Genomic DNA, 21,322 nt, shown 5'->3' on the forward strand with positions numbered 1-21,322 from the left:
TTATCTTACATGTTCCTATGCACATTTCTTGCATTATATTTGGAGTATTCAAATTTTGTGGCCAGATGAGCAGAGGTAAAGCCTTACCTTTGTGGTAGAGTGTGCACTATTTCATTGAGCCTGCAAGAGTATTTCCTTCATGCCATGCATAATCCCAGAACCAGGGCAGTCTTTTTTAAAGTGCAAGTTCCAAATGTGGCAAATAGATCTCTAATTACTGTGTAAGTCCCTGAAGAAAAGTCACTTGGAAAGCAGAGCATCTTGCTTCTCTCTGAAGAGCTTTGGTCTGCTTGTAATTAATGTTGAAAATACTTTTTTCCCTTCTGAATACTTCTGTTGAAAAAGTCCTGGATTCTTCCTCTGCACACATTATTTTTAATTAAAAGCATCATTGTGTGTGTAAATGGGTATTTACATAAATAGTAAAGCACAAAATATCTTCTTCTAAAGTGGCATTTGCTTTAATATCTTGGTCATGCTAGACATGGCAGGATGGCTGACAGTGATTTGAATATACCCTGGGGTTTATGGTTGGTTCTTTTAACCAGCATTATGAGTTTTTATATCTATTTAAGCACGTTGTTATTGATTAAATGCTTTCTGATTGGCAGGGCTGGGAATATTTTTGGGAATATTGAATTGTGGTAGCCATGCTTTGTTACTTGTTCTCTCTGATAGTGCATTTGCCAGAATGAAGACATGATTGATCACGTTTATGGAGGGATCCTGCTGGATTAAAGAACAGGAGCTGTTTGCTAGGTTTCCTCTCTGAAAAGTGAGCTGTCACCTAACATTCCTCCAGCTTTCATTTTGAAACATTTCTGCAGGAAATAATTAGGTGTAATCCATGGGACAAGAAAGGGCTCAGCAAACTTTTGGGGTTTGTTGTTCTTTCTGTCTCAAGCAATTCTCCTCACATTTATTGCACCCAGCAGTCAAATTTTGTTCATCTTGTGAATTCTGTAGTTAGGACAGACAACTCTTGCTCTCCCTGTTTGTTCTGTATCTGCAGCCTGGGTGGGCTTTGCTGTCTGATAGAAGACAAGTCTTCCTCTCAGGTAAAACACCCTTGTATGATGCATCAAAACCCACGCTCTGTTGGAGGACCAAGCCCTCTTGGGTGCTTCATCAAGAGTGTTAATTGCTCTCATCTAGTGGGTACAGGTAGTGCACTTTTCTAGATTAAGACCATGAATCCAAAGAGAACTTAAATATTGTTATTAAGGGAGAGATAAAGTAGCAAGAATTGTTCTTGTTACATGTTTACTCTGGCACATCCTTTTGGTGTTGCAGTTATTTGACAGAAAATGATGGCTACCATCTGTTCCCCTCCTCTGGCATCATTCAAAGTTCCCTTCGTTGTTGGGAATGAAGTCTTCAAAGAGAGACAACAAGTTTTGATCTATTCCTGCTTCCATAGGCACATTTAATATTATTTTCTCCTTTTACACTTACAGCTCTAGGCAAAATGAATTGATTCTCTTATATATTATTTTGCACAGTTCTTGCATTATACTTGGAGTATTCAGGTTTGTGGCCAGGGAGTCTAGTGTCCTAGAAAAAAGAAGGAAATCTGAAATAATAGATGAAGTAAGGAGTCTCTCATAGAGGTCAGAGGGAGTCAGACATCATCGAGGAAGGAGGAATGGTGGCATCATGGAAAACGGAAGAAATGTGGAAAAGTTTGACATCACAGAGGATTGCGGTCATCTCTCACTGAGGAAGGAGAAATTCTCACACACAGGAGGGTGCTCATGAAGGAAGAAGAGAGTCTGGCATCAATGAGGAAGGAGTCTAGCATCACAGAGTACGATGGATTTGGACATCTCAGAGGTAAGAGGGAGTGTGGCATCACACATGGAAAAGGGAAGGAAGGGAGGAAGGGAAGGAGTCTGTCATCAGAAAGGTGAGAGGGCGTCTGCCATCATAGAGGAAGGAGAGAGTGTTGCACAAAGGTAAGAGTGAGTTTGGCATCAGGAAGAAAGAAGAGAGTGTCATCATTGAGGAAGGACGAGAAGGTTCTGACATCACAGAGTTGGACATCATAGAGCTAAGAGGGAATGTGGCATCCTGTAGGAAGGAGGGAGCCTGGTATCAAAGATTAAGGAGAGAGTCTGACATCACAGAGGAAAGAAATAATCAGATGTCATAGAAAAAAGCATGAAATCTTCACTAACGGAGGATGGAGTCTCATCCCAAAGGTAAGAGGGAGACTGGTGTGACAGAGGTAAGAGGAAGCCTGGCATCACAAAAGATGGAGGTCATCTTGCATCACAGAGGAAGGAGGGAGTTTGGCATCACGGAGGTTAGAGGGAGTCTCACATCATGGGGGAACGAGCACATTCTCATTCATGCTGCCCTTACTACTTAGAGTCATGATCCTAATTTAAATTCACAATGTGCACCTCACCTGTCTTGCAGTTTGCCAGAAAATTCCTCCAGCAGTCTTTATATTCATCATTTCTATCTCCACATCTTCTTTTAACTGAAGGATTGTCATGTACTTTGTTCTTACCTCAGACTGCTTGCACTCTTTTATTTCCCCTCTAAAGCACCACATATACATCAATTCTGCATGTTTTAATAATTAAAGGTTTCAGTAACATAGTTTTCTAACAGTGCTAATACAAAAAGCTTGTAAATCTGCTAGCTGAAAAGATCTTTCCCTCCCTGATTCCGTGGAAGAATCTTAAGAGACTCAGACTAATGGAAGATCCTGCAGTAAATAGAAGGGGACATGCTGTGATGTACCACCCAGCAGTTTGAGACGAAAACAAATCTTATCTGGAGATCAGAGCAGGCAAAACATTGGCAATAACACCATGACAGGGAAGGAGGGTAACATTTTACTCTTCACTGCTGGAGGATTTGGTGAAGCTCAAATTAGAGCCCAAATTTGCCTTAAGGCCTAAGGAACAATTACTTCAATCTCATTTCCTAATCTGTAATATCTCACTCTTTTGGTTCATTTCCACCTCCTCGGAAAATGCAGATGCTGGCACAGGATGAGGAGGTGAACCTCATTATTCCTAGAAACTCTAGTGGAAGGTAAAACAGAACCATGTGCTGTTCATAATTTCTTTTCAGGCACTAGGAATGAAATGTTGAAGTAAAGCTCAAGATGTTGTTTGGACTCTCTTGGACTGTGTCACTTAGTTGGCTTGATAGTGGCTAAGAATTGTTTTAAACACTTGTTACTGGCATGGTATCCTTCCCTCTTTCAAATAGAAGATGGGATTTGAGAGAGCTTTTGGCTGTGTTCACCCTCCATTGTATGCCAGGCTGTTGTCACTTCTCTGCACCTGTGCAAAAAACCTGTTCTTGGGATTTGAGGGTCATTAAATAGAGTAAGGGCTGGATGGGATAAATAGGATAAAATCTTTGCATGATCTCACCTTAATGCATTATTATGGTAGTTTGAACAGTTCTTTCACCCTTAATTACTGTGACCGAACAGTGCTGATTTAGGAGTCCTTTCGTGGCTTTTCTGTCTGCAGAGTCTTAAACAGAAATTATTGCAGATGGAGAGTGCATCTCCTTTCTCCTGAATCATGCACGCAGTCATTAGATCACATTAATGGGCATCACACAGATCCCAAGCTGGATTCTATCAGTTTGTATTTATGCTTTTTTTAGACTCTTGAAAGAGAGTGGATTTGTTCAAACATAATAGAAGCAAAATAAGGAAAACTGAGATAAACAAATCATGTTTGTAAGCAGCACGGAATAACGTGAAGGGCATGGCTTTGAAAGAACAAGTAATGTTGCATGGATATGTGTTCTTGTAAATTGAGTTTCTTCCTCTTAAGAAAGTGGTATGCAGTATTTTAAATAATGATTGGGATATGAGCTTTGACTGCCAGTGGTTACATACATTCTGCCCCTGGATGAGGCCAAGTGGATAACAGTGAACTTAGTCCCATACTACTTTTCTTTTATGCTTAGTTAGACTTGGGTCACAGTGCCTGTGGACTTTCAGAGTTAACAGCTGATTGTAACTGTAGGAAAAAATGAGGTGGGAATGTGTTGTGTAAGGTGCTCAACTACTCCTCTGGAGTAACATGCCTCAGAGGACAGGTGCAAGCTCTGGGTGATGCAGAGGGGCACCCCCAGAGCCTAAACTGGCCCTGTTGCTTGATCCTGTTGTCCAAGGGACAAAGCAGGTGAAGAGCTGCACGGGAGCAGTGCCTCAGTGCCATAGGTGTGGGGTGTTCCTCAGCAGGGAACCCCCAACCCTGATTGGGAGCAGCATGCCCCACTCCTGGAGGAGGCCTGAGAGAGTGTAGTTTCACTACTTTGGGGACGTGACCTCACTTCACAGCCTTCTAATTAAGTTCCTTCTGTACTGGTTAATTTCTGATTGTGAACAGTCTAGGGGAAAAAAAAGTAAAATAGGATGATATCATCTCTTCCTGCTGTTTTGGAGATAGCATTGTGTGACACCTCCCTGTGGCAATAAAAAATGTAAATGCTAAATTTCTTATCGAGACTAGGCAGAAACTCTGTTGGATTTGTATTTCCTGTCTTTGATTGGCTTTCCTGCATAAGACGCTTTATTTCATCTGATCTGCCTCTCCTCCTCCCCTGCAATGTAAATGCATCATTTCATGCTCACCTGGGAGATGTTATCACTTGTAGGCAAAGCAATTTCTGCGTTGCTAAGCTATTTTCTAGCTTGTCATAGTGCTCCATAAACTACAGAAATAGGAAGATTTTCTTCTACGAGTGACTCGGTGGATTTCTGTCTGATTTGCTGGTGCTACATGATAGCAAAAATGTGATGCCTGGAGATGGTAGGACACAGACTGATGGTGAAGCTGTGAGGGCTGTGCTGTGTCTTAGTCCCTTTTAGACTGTGGCAGTGCTCAGGGACTCTGTTACAGGTGCCATGAGTTTTTTAAGTCCTTCAGTGGGGTTGTTTTTCCTTCAGGTCTCTTGGGAAGAGTAACCTGCAATTGCTGCTCTTTGGGCAAACCAGCGTGTAAACGAAGGTGCAGCAGCAGAAAGGTGCTTTTTTGGTAAAGCCTGATGTGGACTTTATGTAAAGGGACAAAAATAAACAGGAAAATGACTTAAATTGAGCTGTTATTTCTCCTGCAGGGTAATTATTAATCAATAAACCTTGTATCTCTCAGAGTGTGCCAAGTGCTCTGAGCTCCCTTGCAGTGTGCTGGTAAACCATTTTCAGAGAGAAAATGTTATTAACCCTAAACCACAATTAGCTCTGAAAGCAGCAGAGTCTCACAACTCTTGCAGCAGCAGTTTTGCACTGGCAGGGTTTGGTAGCACCCTCAAGCTGTGGGTGTTGTGCATCATTCATTGCAGCTGGGTGGTGCCAGAAGGCATTTCCAGCATTAAGTTGAAGGTCTGCACAGTTGTTTATTTCTCCAAAAACATGTTTCAGAAGAATTCTAATGCTGCATCGCTAAGATGGATGGTTGCTCGTAGAAGGAGAGGGGGATTTTACCATGAAGCTGTTTCATAGATGGCCTCTCTGAAAATGAAGAGCACTGTTCCCTGGGGCATCTCTTCATGTGTATTGATGAAGACAAAGCAAGAGACAGGACATAGCTTTTATGTAAATAATAATTGTTCTGTTCCTTCAACCCCTTAGCTCTGATGTTAACGCATAGATAGAGGACAAATCAAAATGCAGAAAGGTGCTGAAAACCAGGAATGTTTCCAATAAGGAGCTGTAAGACACTGTAAGGAAGTTTTGGGGTTTTCTTGCAAGCATATTTCATGAGATGTGCTTGGCCTTCTTCAAGAGGAGCTTCGTTTTGGGCTATTTACTGGGCCATTGCATTCCAACATTTTTGTTTGAAAACATGTTTTTAAAGCAGCAAACCAAAAGCATTCCTCCTTGAAGTCTTTAGGATAAAAGTACTGTCTAAGATATTTAAGTGTTGTCTGTAAACAATATCCACCCTGGGGTACAGCAAAGTCTTGGAGCCTAAGGACCATGGAATAAATGGAAATATTTCCTTCTCGGGATGAGAAGGAAATTTAGGTCACATAAAAAGAGGAAAAGGCCAAACCAAAACATGAATTCCCTTTGAAGCACTCGTTTATAAAGGCAAAGTGCCAGTGTGGTTGTATCAAGAGACTTCAGACAATAAAACCACCAGCACTTTGTTGTTGACATCTCTGAAAACTGAGGGTAGAAAAGTGTTATTGTACCTGTTTGTCCTTCCACATTCAACAAGTGTTGAACAAGCGTTAAGGAGCTGATAACTTCCATTTCACCACAGATCCCAGCAGTGATTATTGGAGGAAATTCAGGTGCAGATGTGTTACAACTGAGGCTGCTTTGTGCTGCTCAAACAACACACTAGAGTTCCAGAGAAGCAGTTTGAATAGTGAACTTGGGAAATCACTGCTCTGAGCGTCCTCCTCTGGGCCCAGGCTGGTAGGAACACGCTGCATCCCAGCAGCTCATCCCTCACAAAACAATCCCCTTGGGTGAGCTGGTGTGAGTTACAATACTGCTGATGCACTTGGTCCTTCCCTTCCCAGGCACTCACAGAAAAATGTGACACACTTGGAACTCTGGGGCTCGTGTCCATTATCATCAGGAATTTTACAGGCACTTGCAAGGGAACTGGGAGAGACTGAATACAGAGAGTCTCTCTGTTAGCAAAAAATAGCCCATCCAATATCAGAGGTGGCTTCTTCCAAGTCAGGATGACATCTCATGCAAATCAGTTTGTCACCAGCCCCAACTATCTGCAGTAAAAATCAGGATTCTTGTGAGACCTGAGGCTAGTTTTGGCACTTACTACTGGATTGTAAACAAGCTCATCCTCAAATCTGTTCAGAATTCACTGCAGAAATGGGTGTCTGTTCACACAGCGAGTTCTTTCCACACACAGTCCAGGGTGAATGCAAAACATACACATTTGCACTCAATCCCTCCCCAGGTCTTCTGCTGCAAAAGTTCTGTTTTCTCAAGCGTCCTTGAAAGGAGATGGTGGGGAGCAGAAATGGTTCTGTGGCTCTGGGTGTGGACATGAGGACATGAAGGTTTCTGGCCGAGGTTCAGTTCTGGGCAGAGCAGCTCCATGTTGGGTGCTGTGCCCCTGTCTCTGTGCTGGCAGGGGCCGTGGTGCTGATGCAGCAGGAGCCAGGGCAAAGAGAGCTCTGGTTTTGGAGGTGGCCCAGCCTGAACAACGGGGCTGGCACTGACAGCAGCGCTTCTGTTTGCTGGGGGGCTCTGTAAGCAGATCGGACTTGGCCAAGAGTTGGGATTTTCCTGTGTGGTGTTTACACAGCTATGGTGGTGACCCTTTCTAGTCCAGACATGGCCCAAGTTGTGGTGTGATTTAGGGGAAGCTGCTGTTTTTCTCCATGAACGCTTAGGAGTAGAAATGTTGTAAAATGCTGTGGTAGGTATCGTTTCTATGTAAAGTGCTCTGAGGTTTCTACAAGCCCCTCCAATTGTGCTTTGCAGTAAAATTTAATTGTGCTCAGGATGCTCCTAAACTGCATTGGTTTGTGTGCTGAGGCAAGCTGAAATTGGATAAACTTTTTAATTCTGGGGTGAGTTATGGCCTGGGTGTTGTAAAGGTGGGAAAAAGTGTTGTCTCATGCTCCAGATAACATTGTGAAGAAAAACAAATGGCAGAAATTATGGAAGCACCAGTGAAACAAATAAACAAATCAAGTTTTTGCACTGCCTATCATTCCCAATAGCTCCAACCTCTGAGGACTCAGGCACTATCAAGGCTGTAGCACTTGCATGTGTAAAAAATATATTTTTTTTTCTTTTTTTTTTTTTCTTTTAGCTTGTTCAATCTGCACAGATATTTTATGGGTGCTTATCTTATGTGTTTATTTATTTATTGTCAGCCATTAGAAAATCAAACTCAAGAAGTTGACTAAAACGTGTCCTGTCACATAAAGGCACTTAAACGATTCCATTCAGTTTCATTCCTGCTCTAATCCTGTGAATTCCCGTTAACTTGTGCTAAAATTCCTGGTTTGATCCAGGAGTAAATTTGGTGCATTCTGATGACTCTTTGAGCCATTCCAGAGCATCAAATTACTCTGCAGCAGCAAAACCAACAAAACCTTCTGGCTCTAGAGAGATTGAAGATGTTCTGGGTCATAAACAATCCTTGCCCTACAGAAGTTTTGAAATACTTGATGTCTTAGTAATTCTCCAGCAAATGAGTGTTTGAAGCATGACATTCTTTAAAATTATGCATTAAAATTATGACAGTACTGTTCCCCAAACCACCTTACTAACTTTTCTTACACTTAAAGGCATGCTTGCAAACATTAATTATTAAAGACAAGTCTAAGTGTTTTTTCTATTTGCAGCACGAAACAGCCCAAATATATTCAATTTTTTTTTTTTTGTTGAGGTGTTCTGTTTGACTGAAGCACATCAGCCCTGCAGCTGTGTTATGCAGATGGGCTGTGAAATCAGGTTGCTCTGCACCTTGACAGAATTTTGTCACTTGGCAATGTGATCACATTTTAGAGCATGGGCTTTTGTTTTCTCTTTAAAACAGTTCACAGGGAGAAGGAAAGGGAAGGTCTGACTGCCCTTTACACTGCTGTTCAAGGGTTGTGCAAATATATCCCTGCTCCACTTCCTGGCTGACTGGGAGGTACAAGGTGGCTGCCCTCACGCTGTTAATTTTTTATTCTGTGTATATATTCTGTCTTGCTTTTCTTTCCCTCTGAATCTACAGCAGTAGACTTGTAATCTTTGCTGAAGAGATGCTCTGCCCTGGGATTTGTGGGGAATCTAGAACTTCAGAGGAAGAGAAAGCATTAAATGTGTATTGTATAATTGTAATTATTATGTTATATTTACATTATGATGACTATTTATTTGCCTCATTATCTCTTTATCTTACTTTGACCTCTGCTTTTATTATGTGTCTTTTATTTAAAACAATTCTTCCTCATTTGGATAGGTTAAAACATTCCAGTTCAGAAATTTCACAGAAGTATCGCTATCATGTGAGTGCCAGAACATCCTGTAGCTGGAATCCTGTCTGAAAAGGGAAAAGTCTTTACAAAGACTCTGGCTCTGGGCTGACTGAGCTCACCAGAGTTCTGTTCTTCTCTTGCAGACATTATGTTGCTCGAGGTGTTCCTGGTCCTGGGGACACTCCTCATCTACTTCTTATTTTCCAAGAGGAATGAAGATACACTGCCCTTCAAAGATGGGTGGTGGGGAAGAGGACAAAAGCCTGAGACTAAAGACGACTCAAGTATTCGGCCATTTAAGGTGGAGACTGCAGAGGAAGAGCTGAGTGTAAGCAAATCTCTGGGCTGGGGGGAGGGAAGGAAGAAATGGCCAAACAGATGCAGAACGTGTTTGGAAGCAATTTTTAAATTGAACCAACAGAGTGCCAGTGATGTCCAGGTGTGGGGGGAAGGGATTTTTCAGTCCTTCAGAAAATAGGTATGAATAGGCAGATCTCACTGTATAATTTTGTTCTCAGATAGATCTTGCATGATTGCTGGTAAATAAAGCTACTCTGCAAAGCCTAATAAACATAAAAATCATATTACAGATTACTCAACTCTGTTTTTCTGTTTGTGCATTTTCCTCAGTTTGTGTAGACCAGAATAAGAACAATGTATTTTTCCCCCTTTTCTTTCAGAAGCAATTACAAATACCTCATTTTCTTGACTGCTTTATATTTGCAGCTGTGTTGGATGCTGATTCTTCTGTAATTAATAGTCTACTTTGGTCAACACTAAATTACTGTGGTAATTACAGTAAACACATACGTTGCAGAATTTGTTGGATAGAAAGATTTTGATTGTGTGTGTTTAAGCCAGGGATTGAACGATTTCATAGATCTTTGTGGAGTCATGGTTCAAACAATACTCATGGGATTGCTCATATTATTAATTTATAATAGATTCCTAATTTCTCAGCAAAGCCTGTTTTTTTTAACACTTTGCTTACCCTTCTTAGTAATATCAAGGGACATTGGTCTCCATTTTGTTTTCCCCTTACACTGCAGACACTAAGATGGATAATTTCTAACTTAAAAATGTTTGAGCAGGATTAGATTTCCAGACCTACCTTTCAGCTACTCTGTGGTTCTGTTTGCAGTAGGAAGGGGCTCTTGGCTCAGTCCTTCTCTGCTGAGGGACTTTGAAGTGATCTTGCAGTGTCATCAGCATCCCCTATAGCCCTGAAGTGCAGTGGGAAGGTGACTGTCATTGTTATTCCAGATTGGCCAACTTCAATTTCAGTCTGGTTTCACCAACTTTTTGTCTATGCAAAATCCTTCTGAATATTTCCTGGTGAAGACCTCCCACCTCTGGGTTTGGGAAGGAAAGGAAAAGGTTTGGGCCAGATCCATGCATTGACTGTGAGGGAAGTACCCTGGAAAGGCAGCAAGACTTACCCCTTGAAGCCACAGCAGTGCCAGCAGAACATCTTGTCCTCTGTGGTTCTCAGCCTGGCAGACAGGTTAGGCAGCCCTGCAGAACAAAGGCTGGTAACAGCTGTGAGTGGAAGAGGAAGGAGGCCACCTGCAGGAGGAAAAGAACGGGAACAGCTGACGGAGCATCAGCAAAAGGCACAGGGTTCTAATTAGAGATGTTATTTCCCCTGTTCTCATTCCCCGTGGGAATAACTAGAAACCACACACAGCCCAAGACAGCAGACACAAGTGCTTTTAATGTCTCTTCTCTCTCTTTCTCTGTAGGATTTATTCAGGAGACTTGACCAGGCTCGATTCACTGAGCCACTGGAGAACAGTTGCTACCATTATGGAACTAACTCAGTGCATCTCAGGAAGGTTGTGTCCTACTGGAAAAACCAGTTCAATTGGAAGAAACAAGTTGAAGTCCTCAACAGGTACCCACAATTCAAAACAAAGATTCAAGGTGTGTTGCTTTTCCCCTTAAAATATAACCAGCAATAGATAAATTTGTCTGCAAAGGAACTTGGTAGGAAAAAGGCTCTGGTTGTGTCACAGGGCCTTCCCTCCCTGGCTGGATTGTTGGCATCACTGCTGAAGGAGCAGGGAACTCCTTGGTTGTAATTGAAGCCTTTAGGACAAGGAATGACAAATGGAATTCCCTGTGCATGAGCAGGCTGTCAGCTGGTGTTAACAGGAGCCAAGCACGAGTGTTTGGAAGCAGAAGTGGATCTTAAGATGTACACATGTTCCCTGCCTTGCATGCAGTCATGCAAAAATTCCCACAGATGTCTCCTCATGCTCTGTGGAGCTTCCCAGCTGCCACTGTCACAGTGAAGCCATCAGCCTGGCAGCCCTCTTCAGCTGGCCAGGTTGGCCCTGCCTGGCAGGGCAGATGTGCTCTGCTGCACCTCTTCAGGCATTCCCAGGCCTAGGAGTGCACAATGCTTCTCCCCTGGGGTTGATGTGCTGCCAGGTGTGAAGGAATGGTTTCTCTTCATTCATTCTTTCCAAAGAGTTCATTCAGCCAAGGTCTGCTGGTGCTGGAGCTTGGTCAGACTGGGCTTTTAAAAATACCTGATTTAGGGTGGTGCTCGGGTCCAGTTGTAGGTCTAGAGCACAGCAGGCAGTTGTCTCACATGATGGCAAAATTTAACCTCAACAGGGTATTTTGTTCTGTTTTTACTTGCACCCATGATTGCGTGTTATTTCAAAAGGTGCACTTTGCCATAGTATTTTAAATGGATTTGGGACAAGAAATGGTGTTACATAGTGGTTAGAGCTTAAAGCACTTATTTAAATGATGGTTAGTGCTGAAAAGATAAAACCAGAAAGTCTTCCCTTAAAAAAGAAGAAAAAAGCACAATCTGAGACAAGAAAGGGAGAAGCAGCTAAGGACAATGCACTATGTATAGGAATGGGAAGGGAAATTTCTGAGTTGGGAAAGATTACAGAGAGGAGATATGAAAAGACAAGGTCAAACATGCTGTGTATCAGATTCCTACTTTCTGTCATCACTTGAAAGCTTTTCAGAGAATGCAGAGATTCACAGAAGTGTCAAGGATGGGGAAATCTCAAGTCAGTGAAAGACGGTGGGATTGCTGGTGAACTGGAGTTGATGTGAGTAAAACATGCTTAAATACATCAAGAAATGAGGCATTCAGGCTCTGCTGGGAACAAATTCCTGTTTCCTGGAAAATAAATCCCTGAGTTAGTTTGAGGAAGAGCAGCTCACCTGAAGCAGGCAGTGCAATGTGAAGTTTTCCTGCTGGAAAGAGTCAAAATGGAAAACACATTGCAGATTTTACCTTTCACTGAACAAGCAGGAGACTGGTACTAGAACATAGGTTTCTGTTTTGGTTTACTCACTTAAAGAGATACTGAAAGCTTTGGACAAAGGGTAGGAAAGAACTACAAAAATCAACACTTTAACTCTCTTTTAGCGAGGCATAAAATCCTCAATTTGGCATGATTGGTTTATCAGCAGTTAAGATGTGTGACCTGATTACAGGAGGCTTCCACAGACAGAGAATATTTAGTGAAGGCTTTTAAAATTCCTTTTGTGCAGTATTTAGAGTCAGTGGCTGGGGACAGAAACCAGACATGTTCAAGTGGAAAGTAAGGCATGCACAAGATGAGGAAAGTGATTCATGCCCCCAAACAAACAGCTGCACATCGTGATGGATTCCCTATCTCTTGGTGCCTTCAAGCTGCAGTTGTAGGCCTTTCAGGAAGAAAAATCTCTGGCTGACTGAATCCTATCCTGTGCCATGTAGCAACATTTGGGTAAAATTTAAGGGCACTTGGGCTAAATGATGTAATTGTCTCCTCTGCCTGTAAGCTGTGTGCGTCACTGTGTTACCATTGGTAGATTGCTTCACTTCTATGTCTTAATTTGCCAATTTATTTTAAAACAGAAATAGCCAACCTCATTTGGCTGCTGTGGTGCTTAATTGCCCATTATGAAGTACTTTAAGGTCCTTAGATAAATGTACCCAGGGAGGTGCAGTGCGTTTGCAAGCTCACCAAAAAAAAAAGGACTGGAAAAAAGATTTATTCGTAATCTGTTCTGTGATTAGTTTCAGTGTCATGGTAAATTTGGGCATGCTAATTAATGATTTTATTTTTACAGGCATTGATATCCATTTTGTTCATGTAAAGCCTCCTCATTTGCCTGAAGGCAAGGCTGCAAAGCCACTATTAATGGTTCATGGTTGGCCTGGCTCATTCTACGAGTTTTACAAAATTATCCCTCTCCTGACGGATCCTGCAAGCCACGGGCTTGGTGATGAGCACATTTTTGAAGTTATTTGCCCATCTATCCCTGGTTATGGTTTCTCAGAAGCACCCCACAAAAAAGGTATGACATAGGAGAAGAAACTGAACCCCCACAAGCCCAGTCTCACAGTGAGGCAGCCTCTGTTAGCAGAACAGCAACTCCTGTTACACACTTTTTGTTTTCCCAGTGAGGAAACAGAGACCCTGTGTGTCGAGTGGGACAACGGAGATAAGGGGGTGGCTTCGGGTGACATCACTGGCTAGTTTCTGGAGCAGTGTGTAGATAATTTAAAAGGACCATAAAAAGCTATGAAGTGACAACTCAAGAGTTGTAATTGTGTCCATTAATTGTCTGTGAGTGAGCAGGCAGGGTAAATTTAATTTATTACTGTTCCTTTTTGGTGTTTTGCATCCATATTCGACAGCATTGTACAGGTAGGTGGGAAGGAAGAGTTGAAACGAAGCAGTTCATGTATTCGCATAGCAGATTGCAGCCAAATACCTGCTTGCTCAGCTTATGCTCTGAGTTATACAATCACAAACTGCAGCAAATTGAGGCAAGGTAGTGTTTAAAGTGATACTGAGTTTAGTATTTAATTGCATGTGCAGATGTGGAGAAAGTTGGGTTTGCTTTTCTCTGCTTCCCTGGCTACGATTTTGTGGTCAACATTCAGAGCAGTGGAGAGGTCTGCAACAAAGGCTGGAGTTTGTCCTCCTCATGGTTTCTGCTTGCTCTCTGTGCTTGGATGTGAGAAGGGCTTGCATACAGTCAGGCAAGGAGAAAGGGACTTGTCGCTTTCGAGAAACTTAAACATTGCCTTGATGTGGAGATCAGTGCTGCAGGGTCAGAAGTGTGGGTGGAATTAATGCAACAAAAGTGTTCTTTTCTTTTAATGCAGACTTCAACTCTGTGAGTGCTGCTTCTGTATTTTATGAATTGATGCTCAGACTGGGATTCAATGAGTTCTACACCCAGGGTGGTGACTGTGGCTGGCTCATCTGCACCAACCTGGCCCAGATAGCTCCCAGGTGAGTACCCCCTTGGTGCAGCTGTTTTACTCTGTGAATAGTTATTTCCTGTGCACTTGGGAGTTCCTGCCCAAGTCCTCACCGTGTAGGTTCTCTCTTTGGTGCTCAGTGTTAAGCAAAGTCCTAAAATTACATTCCTTAGTTTTTATTAAATGTTTTTTCTTTCAAACAGTTGTGCAGTAGTTTTGTAGTGGCCTTGCTGAGGCCTGGAGTGGGACAAGTAAAGAAAAAAAAAAAGGAGGATTTGTGGCTTAGTGCCTGGAATGTGTACTGATTACTGACAGTTGTCCCTTTGACTTGTCATTTTTGTGTGAAAAGCCACACTACAAAGGGCAGCTGAGGTCATGATGTAATTACAGCCTGGAATTCAAGTATATCCATTTCTGTTAATAACATTTTAAATGTTACAGGTCACAGCACCAAGCCTGGCAGAGTTCAAGAAGCATTTGGGCAATGCTCTCAGGCACATGGTGTGATTTTTGGGGTTGTCCTGTGAAGGGCCAGGAGTTGGACTTTGATGATCCTTGTGGGTCCCTTCCAACTCAGGATATTCTGTGATTCTAAATACAACAACTTTGAGCTTTTATTAACTTCTTGTTAACTTGTGGGGTTTTTTTTTTTTGTCTTTAGCCATGTGAAAGGACTCCATTTAAACATGGTCTTAGTTTCGAAGCTGGGACTCTCTCACCTGCTCTCCGTCCTGCTGGGCCGGTACTTCCCAGGGCTCTTTGGATTCCAGGATGAAGATGTCAGGAGGATGTTCCCCTTCTTGAAGAAATGGCTCTACAAGATCTTGTCCGAGTTTGGCTACGCTCACATACAGACTACAAAACCAGATACTGTTGGTAAAACAAACAAAAACCCTCAAAAATAACCTTTTTTGAGCTCAGGATACCTAAGTCTCTTCACTTTAGTTGTACTTTCATTGAAACAAAATGTACTGCTTAAAATATGCAGAAAATAGGGGTTTTTTTGCAGTGTATCTGCACATCCAAACTGAGCATGCTTCAAGTGCCACTGACCTCATTTTCCAGTTTTCATAAATAAAATAGATAGTTTAATATTTTTCCACTTCTGCTATCACTGGGGACTGTAATTCCATTTCAAATGCAGCTCTGCTGAGAGCAAAAGATAATTTCTTCTCTGAGAATGGATCATATTCAAGTAATGTAAACTACAAGAAGCTTTTAGCTATCTCAGCACACAATGTAGTTTATTTATTATAGAGATAAGTAATACTTGAGAAGTAAAATCAAATTTCACTTTCACTCATTGTTCTGAATCACTTGCAGACTTTCAAGGAAAAAAATTGTAGCTATGATGTTCTTTCTACATGAGCTAGTCACTCAGATGGTTTAACTGCTTTAAGTATCTGAGTATTAAGTGTTTCTATTTTAGAAACGTCTTTTGTGACTGAATTGGACAACTGAGTCAAGAGTACTGACTACATTTTAGTTTGGTGCAGCAGCAATTCACTGATGGATTTTATTAAAAATATAGCTAAGGGAAATATTTCTTAATGGTTTTCCATAAGCTTACCTACAGAGGCAGGTATGTTCTTAAAATGTGGAGGCAAAAGGATAATTGTATGGATTTAAAATAATTTTGCTTCTGTCGAGTTTTGGTTTCTAAAAATTGCCAGTCTTCTGTGCTTTAGGAAAAAGAGGGAAGCTGATATCTGAAAGATGCCTAAGCCATACTCCTTCTCAATCAGAATTCTGGCTGATTGTTGTCCTTACCAGTCATGTGTGGTCTGTCAGAGCAGACTGGGAACCAGCTGCCAGTTCATGCTTTGGGGACTGGAGCATTTCTGCAGTTCTCCAAAGGACATAGAAGAGAGAAGCAGAGTAGTGGCAGGTTCCTGAAAGGAGAAAAACACTCTGAAGAAATTTCTGACAGAAATGGCTGCATTCCAAGTGCTCTAAGGACCAGTGTCAGTTTTTCTCTATGTAAACCAATGCACTCTACTCACAGTGAGTAGAATAGAACAGGCTATTGCTCGTTATGTCCAGCACATCTGGAAAGTGCTCAACAGAACTTTTTCAAACACTTGCAATTTTAGTTATCAATACTAGTTGCTTAATAATTGAAATCCCACTGTCATGTTTAAATAGCAATTACTGATGAAATTGTGCCAGCTGCGGTGTTAGGCACCTTCCTGGAAGCATGGGTTGCATGGGTGGAACTTGAAATTTGTTACTGTTCCTTGGGAACAGCTTTTTCTCATGTTTTACTGAGAAGCTGGGACAGTTTACAGTCCCTGTATTTCACAGCACTAGGATGTGTGATCAAAGTTCCAAGTGCAGGTGTGTTCTTTCTGTCCAAGAAAAGCAAACTATAAACTCTATATGAAGGCTTGTTCTACATGAAGGCAGTTTGCTATTGCTAATTCAGAAGATGGACCATTTAGCAGAGCCTTGCTGTTCCTTAATGACTTTCTAATAATCCTTAAAATGTTTTTGCTGTTAGATAATGCTGCAAATCCTCCTGGTCATGTGTAGGCATGTGGGGTTTGGCTCTGTAATGCTGTTTAATACATGACAACTTCCAGATTAATGGAAGCAAGCCCTCCTTGGCACACAGAGCTTAATCTTATTAGCTTACCAGAAAAAAAGAAAAGCCAGCAGAAATCCAGTACTGTTACATCAGTTCAAAAAATGTTCAGTGTGAGCTAATACGGAGCCTCCTTGTTTGCAGATACTTGCAGTTTATGATTTGGCATTAAATGGCTCCAAATCAATGTACTGTTTTATTTATTTAAGAAAGCAGCTGATGGAACAACTTTGTAAAATCACATCCCCTATATTATAACAGGCAGCTTCTCTAACACTCTGAGTTCTGTAGTTGGATATCAGTTATAATTTTAAATTTTCCTCCTCCTTTACAGGCTGTGGTTTGAATGACTCTCCTGTGGGACTGGCTGCATACATCTTGGAGAAGTTTTCTTCATGGACTGATATGGAATTCCAGAATCTAGAGGATGGAGGACTAGAGAGGTATATTTGCCGTTTTGGATGAGGTGACTAAGCCCAGAGTCAGCTGAAGAGGTTTGTCTGAAATGGTCACCTCACACCTCAGGAAGCCTCTAGTGACCACAGCTGGTGCAGGGCTCCACTCCAGCACACAGAGAGGCAAACAGGCCATGGAGGCTGATGGATTCCCTTCCCACTTCCATCTCCTAGAACAGAAATAAACCCTGCAACTCCTGGATATTAAAAACTGACATATGGGGAAGAATCTCATTAGGACAAAAAATCCAAAATTTTAACCCACATTAAGATGCTGGCAACTCATGATTTATTGTAACACTCACAATTAACTCTCTGTGAATTGGCTTTGGATTGATTGTTACTGTTTTATCTACCTGCCATTTGCTAATAAAGGATTATGTTTAGTGTGCAGCAGAAATCAGAGCTGAAATCCCCTTTGAGAACTACCTGGCAGGAATGGAGAGAGGGGGCATGCTATGGAAAGGCCCAGCTGCAGCAGATTTGCATGGAATGTTTGCCCTGCATACAGCTAATAATTTTATATGAAACATGCACTGTTTACAGCACATGTTGGTGTGTGAGGGCTCTGTTGAGGGCTCACAGTAGCATTTCAGATTATCATTAATAAATGGCACAAGCTGTTGCATGTGCTGTTCTGCTCCCACCCTCCTAGTCTGTGGACAGGAGAGACAACAACACTGGAGCATAAGGTGCTTGTTGGAATCTGCCTTCTGTGTAGGAGTTAAAATGTGACTTCCCAGTTTGTGTCTGAAAGCCTTTGGCATCCTTTATTGGTCACTGGCAGACAGAGGGGGAGTAATAACTTCACCTCTCCACTCTTAACCACTATTTATTTCCTATAATTATTTTTTCCCTTACAACCAAACCAAAGTCAAGTCCCTGGTAAAGTGATGCAAATCAGTTTTCAGTTCTAATTAAGCCATCTCTTGAGCTTGCCTCTTCAGGAAGTTCAGCCTGGATGATCTGCTCACCAATATCATGATCTACTGGGTGTCAGGCTGCATTGTCTCCTCCATGCGTTTCTACAAAGAAAACCTGCAGAAGGGGATAGGCACACAGAAACATGAAAAGTAAGTGTGGCTTCTTCTCTTTAAATATTTTGCTCTGATCTTAATTTTATAGTTACATGCCTTATAGATTCCTGAATGATGAGGAAAAACACTGCCCTCTCACAGTATTCTTCTGCAAAACAGACCAGGTAGTTGATGTACTATGCTGTGCTTGGAAAACACGGTGCTTAGGTAGGACTCCTGAGCCATCAGTAAGGAGATCTGACTGGAGGCACCGCTTGAGGGCCTCCCATTCATGGTGTATCCATGTACTTCCCGATTTTATTTCAATTACTGTATCAGTCTGTGACTGAGTCACCCAGTCAGTTTTGTTTAGTTGAGTTGGTTGTAGTTTTAGTACATTTCTGGACACACTTTGCCTGTTTATGCAAAAGGCTGAAGTCCTTCCTTTGGAAGCAACTTCAGCCTGCTGACAAATTGCATCACTGAGGAGTCAGTGAGACTGATGTGCCTGCTGCTGCTCAGACTCTTCAGACAGCAGCTTGGTTGAATGTACTTGTGTCAGCCTGAGTATGAGTGAAGGCTTAAACCTGCCCCGAAGTATTTGCAGCCACAGCTCAGTGCCATGGTATTTATTTAGCTGTAAAATGATGCTCCCAGGAAGCTGACTCAGTTCCTGAAGCCGTTGTGGCTATACTGTGGGCAGTATCTTGCCTGCATGAGATGAGCTGTGTGAGCTTCTAAGTGCCTAGAGGACAGAGTCTCAGAGTCTTGTGTAAAGTACTGACCTCAGCCTTCCAGTGGCTACATGCCCAGCACTTTTTGTATCTACATTTTAAACTTCTGACAATGCAGTTTATGTGCATGGGATATTCAAACCTAGAAAATGTGGCTCTTAAAACAAGCACAGATCATTCACACCCCTCAAATCCAGTTGTTTCCTTACACTTCCTAATGTGAAGAATGTTTTATAGTGTGCATTTGTACCAGTTAAAAGCAAGAGCTATTTTACAAGGTATAGTCTCACATACAGAAATGTTGCTTCTGAACTAGTCTAGATTATTAGTATTCCTCTCTTCTCTCCGCCTGTGAAGTAATTATTCTCCAGTTGTCTTGCCAGGCTTAGCATATTTGAGTGGTTATCTTCTCTGTAAATCTCTCTCCAGCTCTTATCAAATTGTGTGCTTGCCCATCAATTTGAGCCCTGTGTGCAGCAAGAGGAAATTTGCTGCCCACCATCTCCTAGGGCTCTCCTCTCCCTTTCCATGCTTCTGAGCCTCATGCCCTGGATCCTCTGCAAAATTGCCTTAATATCTCTGTATGCAAAAATAAAAAAAATAGTTTTTTTCCTCAGGAATTAGAGTGTTGTCTTCAGTTTTAGGATCTGCGAGTCAAATTTTTAATGCCTAACAAGAGTGTACCCAACTGTTCAGAAACATTTCCTTGGGACTTTGGATTTGTTGCAGACTTAAGTGTTTGGAAGATTACAGTGATTCTCTCTCCTCTCTCAGGCTCACAGTACAGGTACCCACTGGCATTGCTGCCTTCCCTAATGAAATCCTGCACATACCCCAGGCTTGGGCCAAGAAGAAATACACCAACATCGTCTCCTTCCACTTCATGCCTCGAGGTGGCCACTTCGCAGCTTTCGAGGAACCCGAACTTCTTGCTAAAGATATTCTGCAATTTGTTGACAAAGTAGAGAAAGAGCAACTCTGGAAAAAGAAAGGGGAATAACTTCCCTAAGAAACAGCAGAGTAATTACTTTTAGCTTAGCACATGTGCAGGGCTTACTAAGTCTGCTGTAATCCATGTAATTAGATCTTATTGTTGACCAGATGTGAGCAAGGACAGAAAGAAAAATGCAGTGTATCTGCATGAGATACTGCCATGGGGACCAACAGATTTTGGGCTGGGTTATTTTTTTTGTTCAGCTAGGCTCAGAAAGTAGCATGAAGAATACTTGGGCATCTTCAGAAACGTGTTCTGTAGTATTCTTGACTCTTGCTTTGAGATTGAAAAATAGACCTCACAACTACTAACATACCTAGTAACAGTTAAATTGTTATGAAAGACTTTTTTTCATGGCAGCAGTAAAATTTGAGTTGCTGTGAGCATGAAGTTCCTCACATAAAAGAGCAGGGAGCAGCCTGGCAGACCTAACTTGCATGAGTGCATCAATCAATCAGCATTGATGATCTACAGTATCTTTAAACTGCCTTCTGCTAGCTGCCTTTCTCTTCCAGCCTGGGCTCTAAAGCAGCTTCCTGGCTGTGAAGAAGCTGGACTATCCTGTGCCAGGCTCCTGGGATGTGTGAGGAGCAGCTGAAAGACACAGGTGCCTGTAGCTCAGTCCAGGAGGTGGGGCTGGGTAGAGTAGCTACAGCCTCAACTACCTCTGCACTGAATTTGTACTCTCAAATTATAGCCCTAGGTAAGCTCAACACACTGTGGCTTTGCACTGCTTTGGCAGGGTATTGTAAATACCTCTTACCAAAGAATAAAAATATTAATTCAAAATTAAAAGAAATTTTTTTAATAACCCCTGTGTGATTCTTTTAATTCTTTTAACAACTGATATTTTGCTTGGTACCAACTAGGAGAATCATCAGCTCAGAACCTCTCAATTCTGTATTCCATCTGTCACAGAGGTCAGAATGAAGGCAAACGGCTCAAAGAAAATTGAAGGGCTGTATGGCTTTACCAGCTCCTGTCCCTACTGTGTGCAGCTGAGCTTCAAACAGGTCTTAAACCATCTCCAGATGACTGATTTCAGTGTGGTTTTGTTCTCCACTGATGTCCTTCTCTACTTCTGAAAGTACAGGGAAATACAATCTATCAATAACACTTACACGGATTAGTATTATTTCCACAATATTAATTGAAATGGAAGCTAAGATCAGAAGCTCAGCAGATCCAAGCTCCATCCCACAAGGGTTTAGACTCAAGCATACCACACAGTTTATTTCACAGGAGGCAAGCGGACTCTCCTGCTGGGCACATCCAAATCCTAGTGCTGAAAGCCACCACCAACCCTGACAGAAAGTCATTGGGGCAGATGGGCTGCAGAGAAGCCTGGGTCAGTTTTCTGAGC

The 21,322-nt window shown here is 42.0% G+C and overlaps 1 protein-coding gene across 2 annotated transcripts; it reads left to right on the forward strand.

Annotated features, from left to right (window-relative positions):
- Positions 1 to 2,107: 2,107 nt before the first annotated feature.
- On the forward strand, positions 2,108 to 21,098 carry EPHX1 (epoxide hydrolase 1). Of its 2 annotated transcripts, none has more exons than XM_068185931.1 (9): positions 2,108 to 2,227; positions 9,087 to 9,271; positions 10,686 to 10,866; positions 13,033 to 13,260; positions 14,078 to 14,207; positions 14,838 to 15,052; positions 17,095 to 17,203; positions 18,163 to 18,288; positions 19,740 to 21,098. In XM_068185931.1, exons 2-9 carry the CDS (start codon positions 9,092 to 9,094, stop codon positions 19,963 to 19,965), a joined length of 1,395 nt encoding a protein of 464 aa, XP_068042032.1. In that variant the 5' UTR covers positions 2,108 to 2,227; positions 9,087 to 9,091; the 3' UTR covers positions 19,966 to 21,098. The 2 variants fall into 2 exon arrangements, with proteins under 2 accessions (XP_068042032.1, XP_068042033.1); XM_068185932.1 differs by lacking the exon at positions 2,108 to 2,227 and adding an exon at positions 8,546 to 8,802.
- The last annotated feature ends 224 nt before the right edge of the window (positions 21,099 to 21,322 follow it).

This window comes from Anomalospiza imberbis, chromosome 3 (genome assembly GCF_031753505.1).
Source record: "Anomalospiza imberbis isolate Cuckoo-Finch-1a 21T00152 chromosome 3, ASM3175350v1, whole genome shotgun sequence".
NCBI classification, from domain to species: Eukaryota; Metazoa; Chordata; class Aves; order Passeriformes; family Viduidae; genus Anomalospiza; species Anomalospiza imberbis.

Bases quoted from the DNA above. Each gene is read 5' to 3' on its own strand.
- EPHX1 (XM_068185931.1), top strand. From the start codon at position 9,092: ATGTTGCTCGAGGTGTTCCTGGTCCTGGGGACACTCCTCATCTACTTC. The intron at 10,867-13,032 runs GTGTGTTGCTTT...TTATTTTTACAG, and splicing joins ATTCAAAACAAAGATTCAAG to GCATTGATATCCATTTTGTT. The intron at 17,204-18,162 runs GTATATTTGCCG...TTGCCTCTTCAG, and splicing joins GAGGATGGAGGACTAGAGAG to GAAGTTCAGCCTGGATGATC.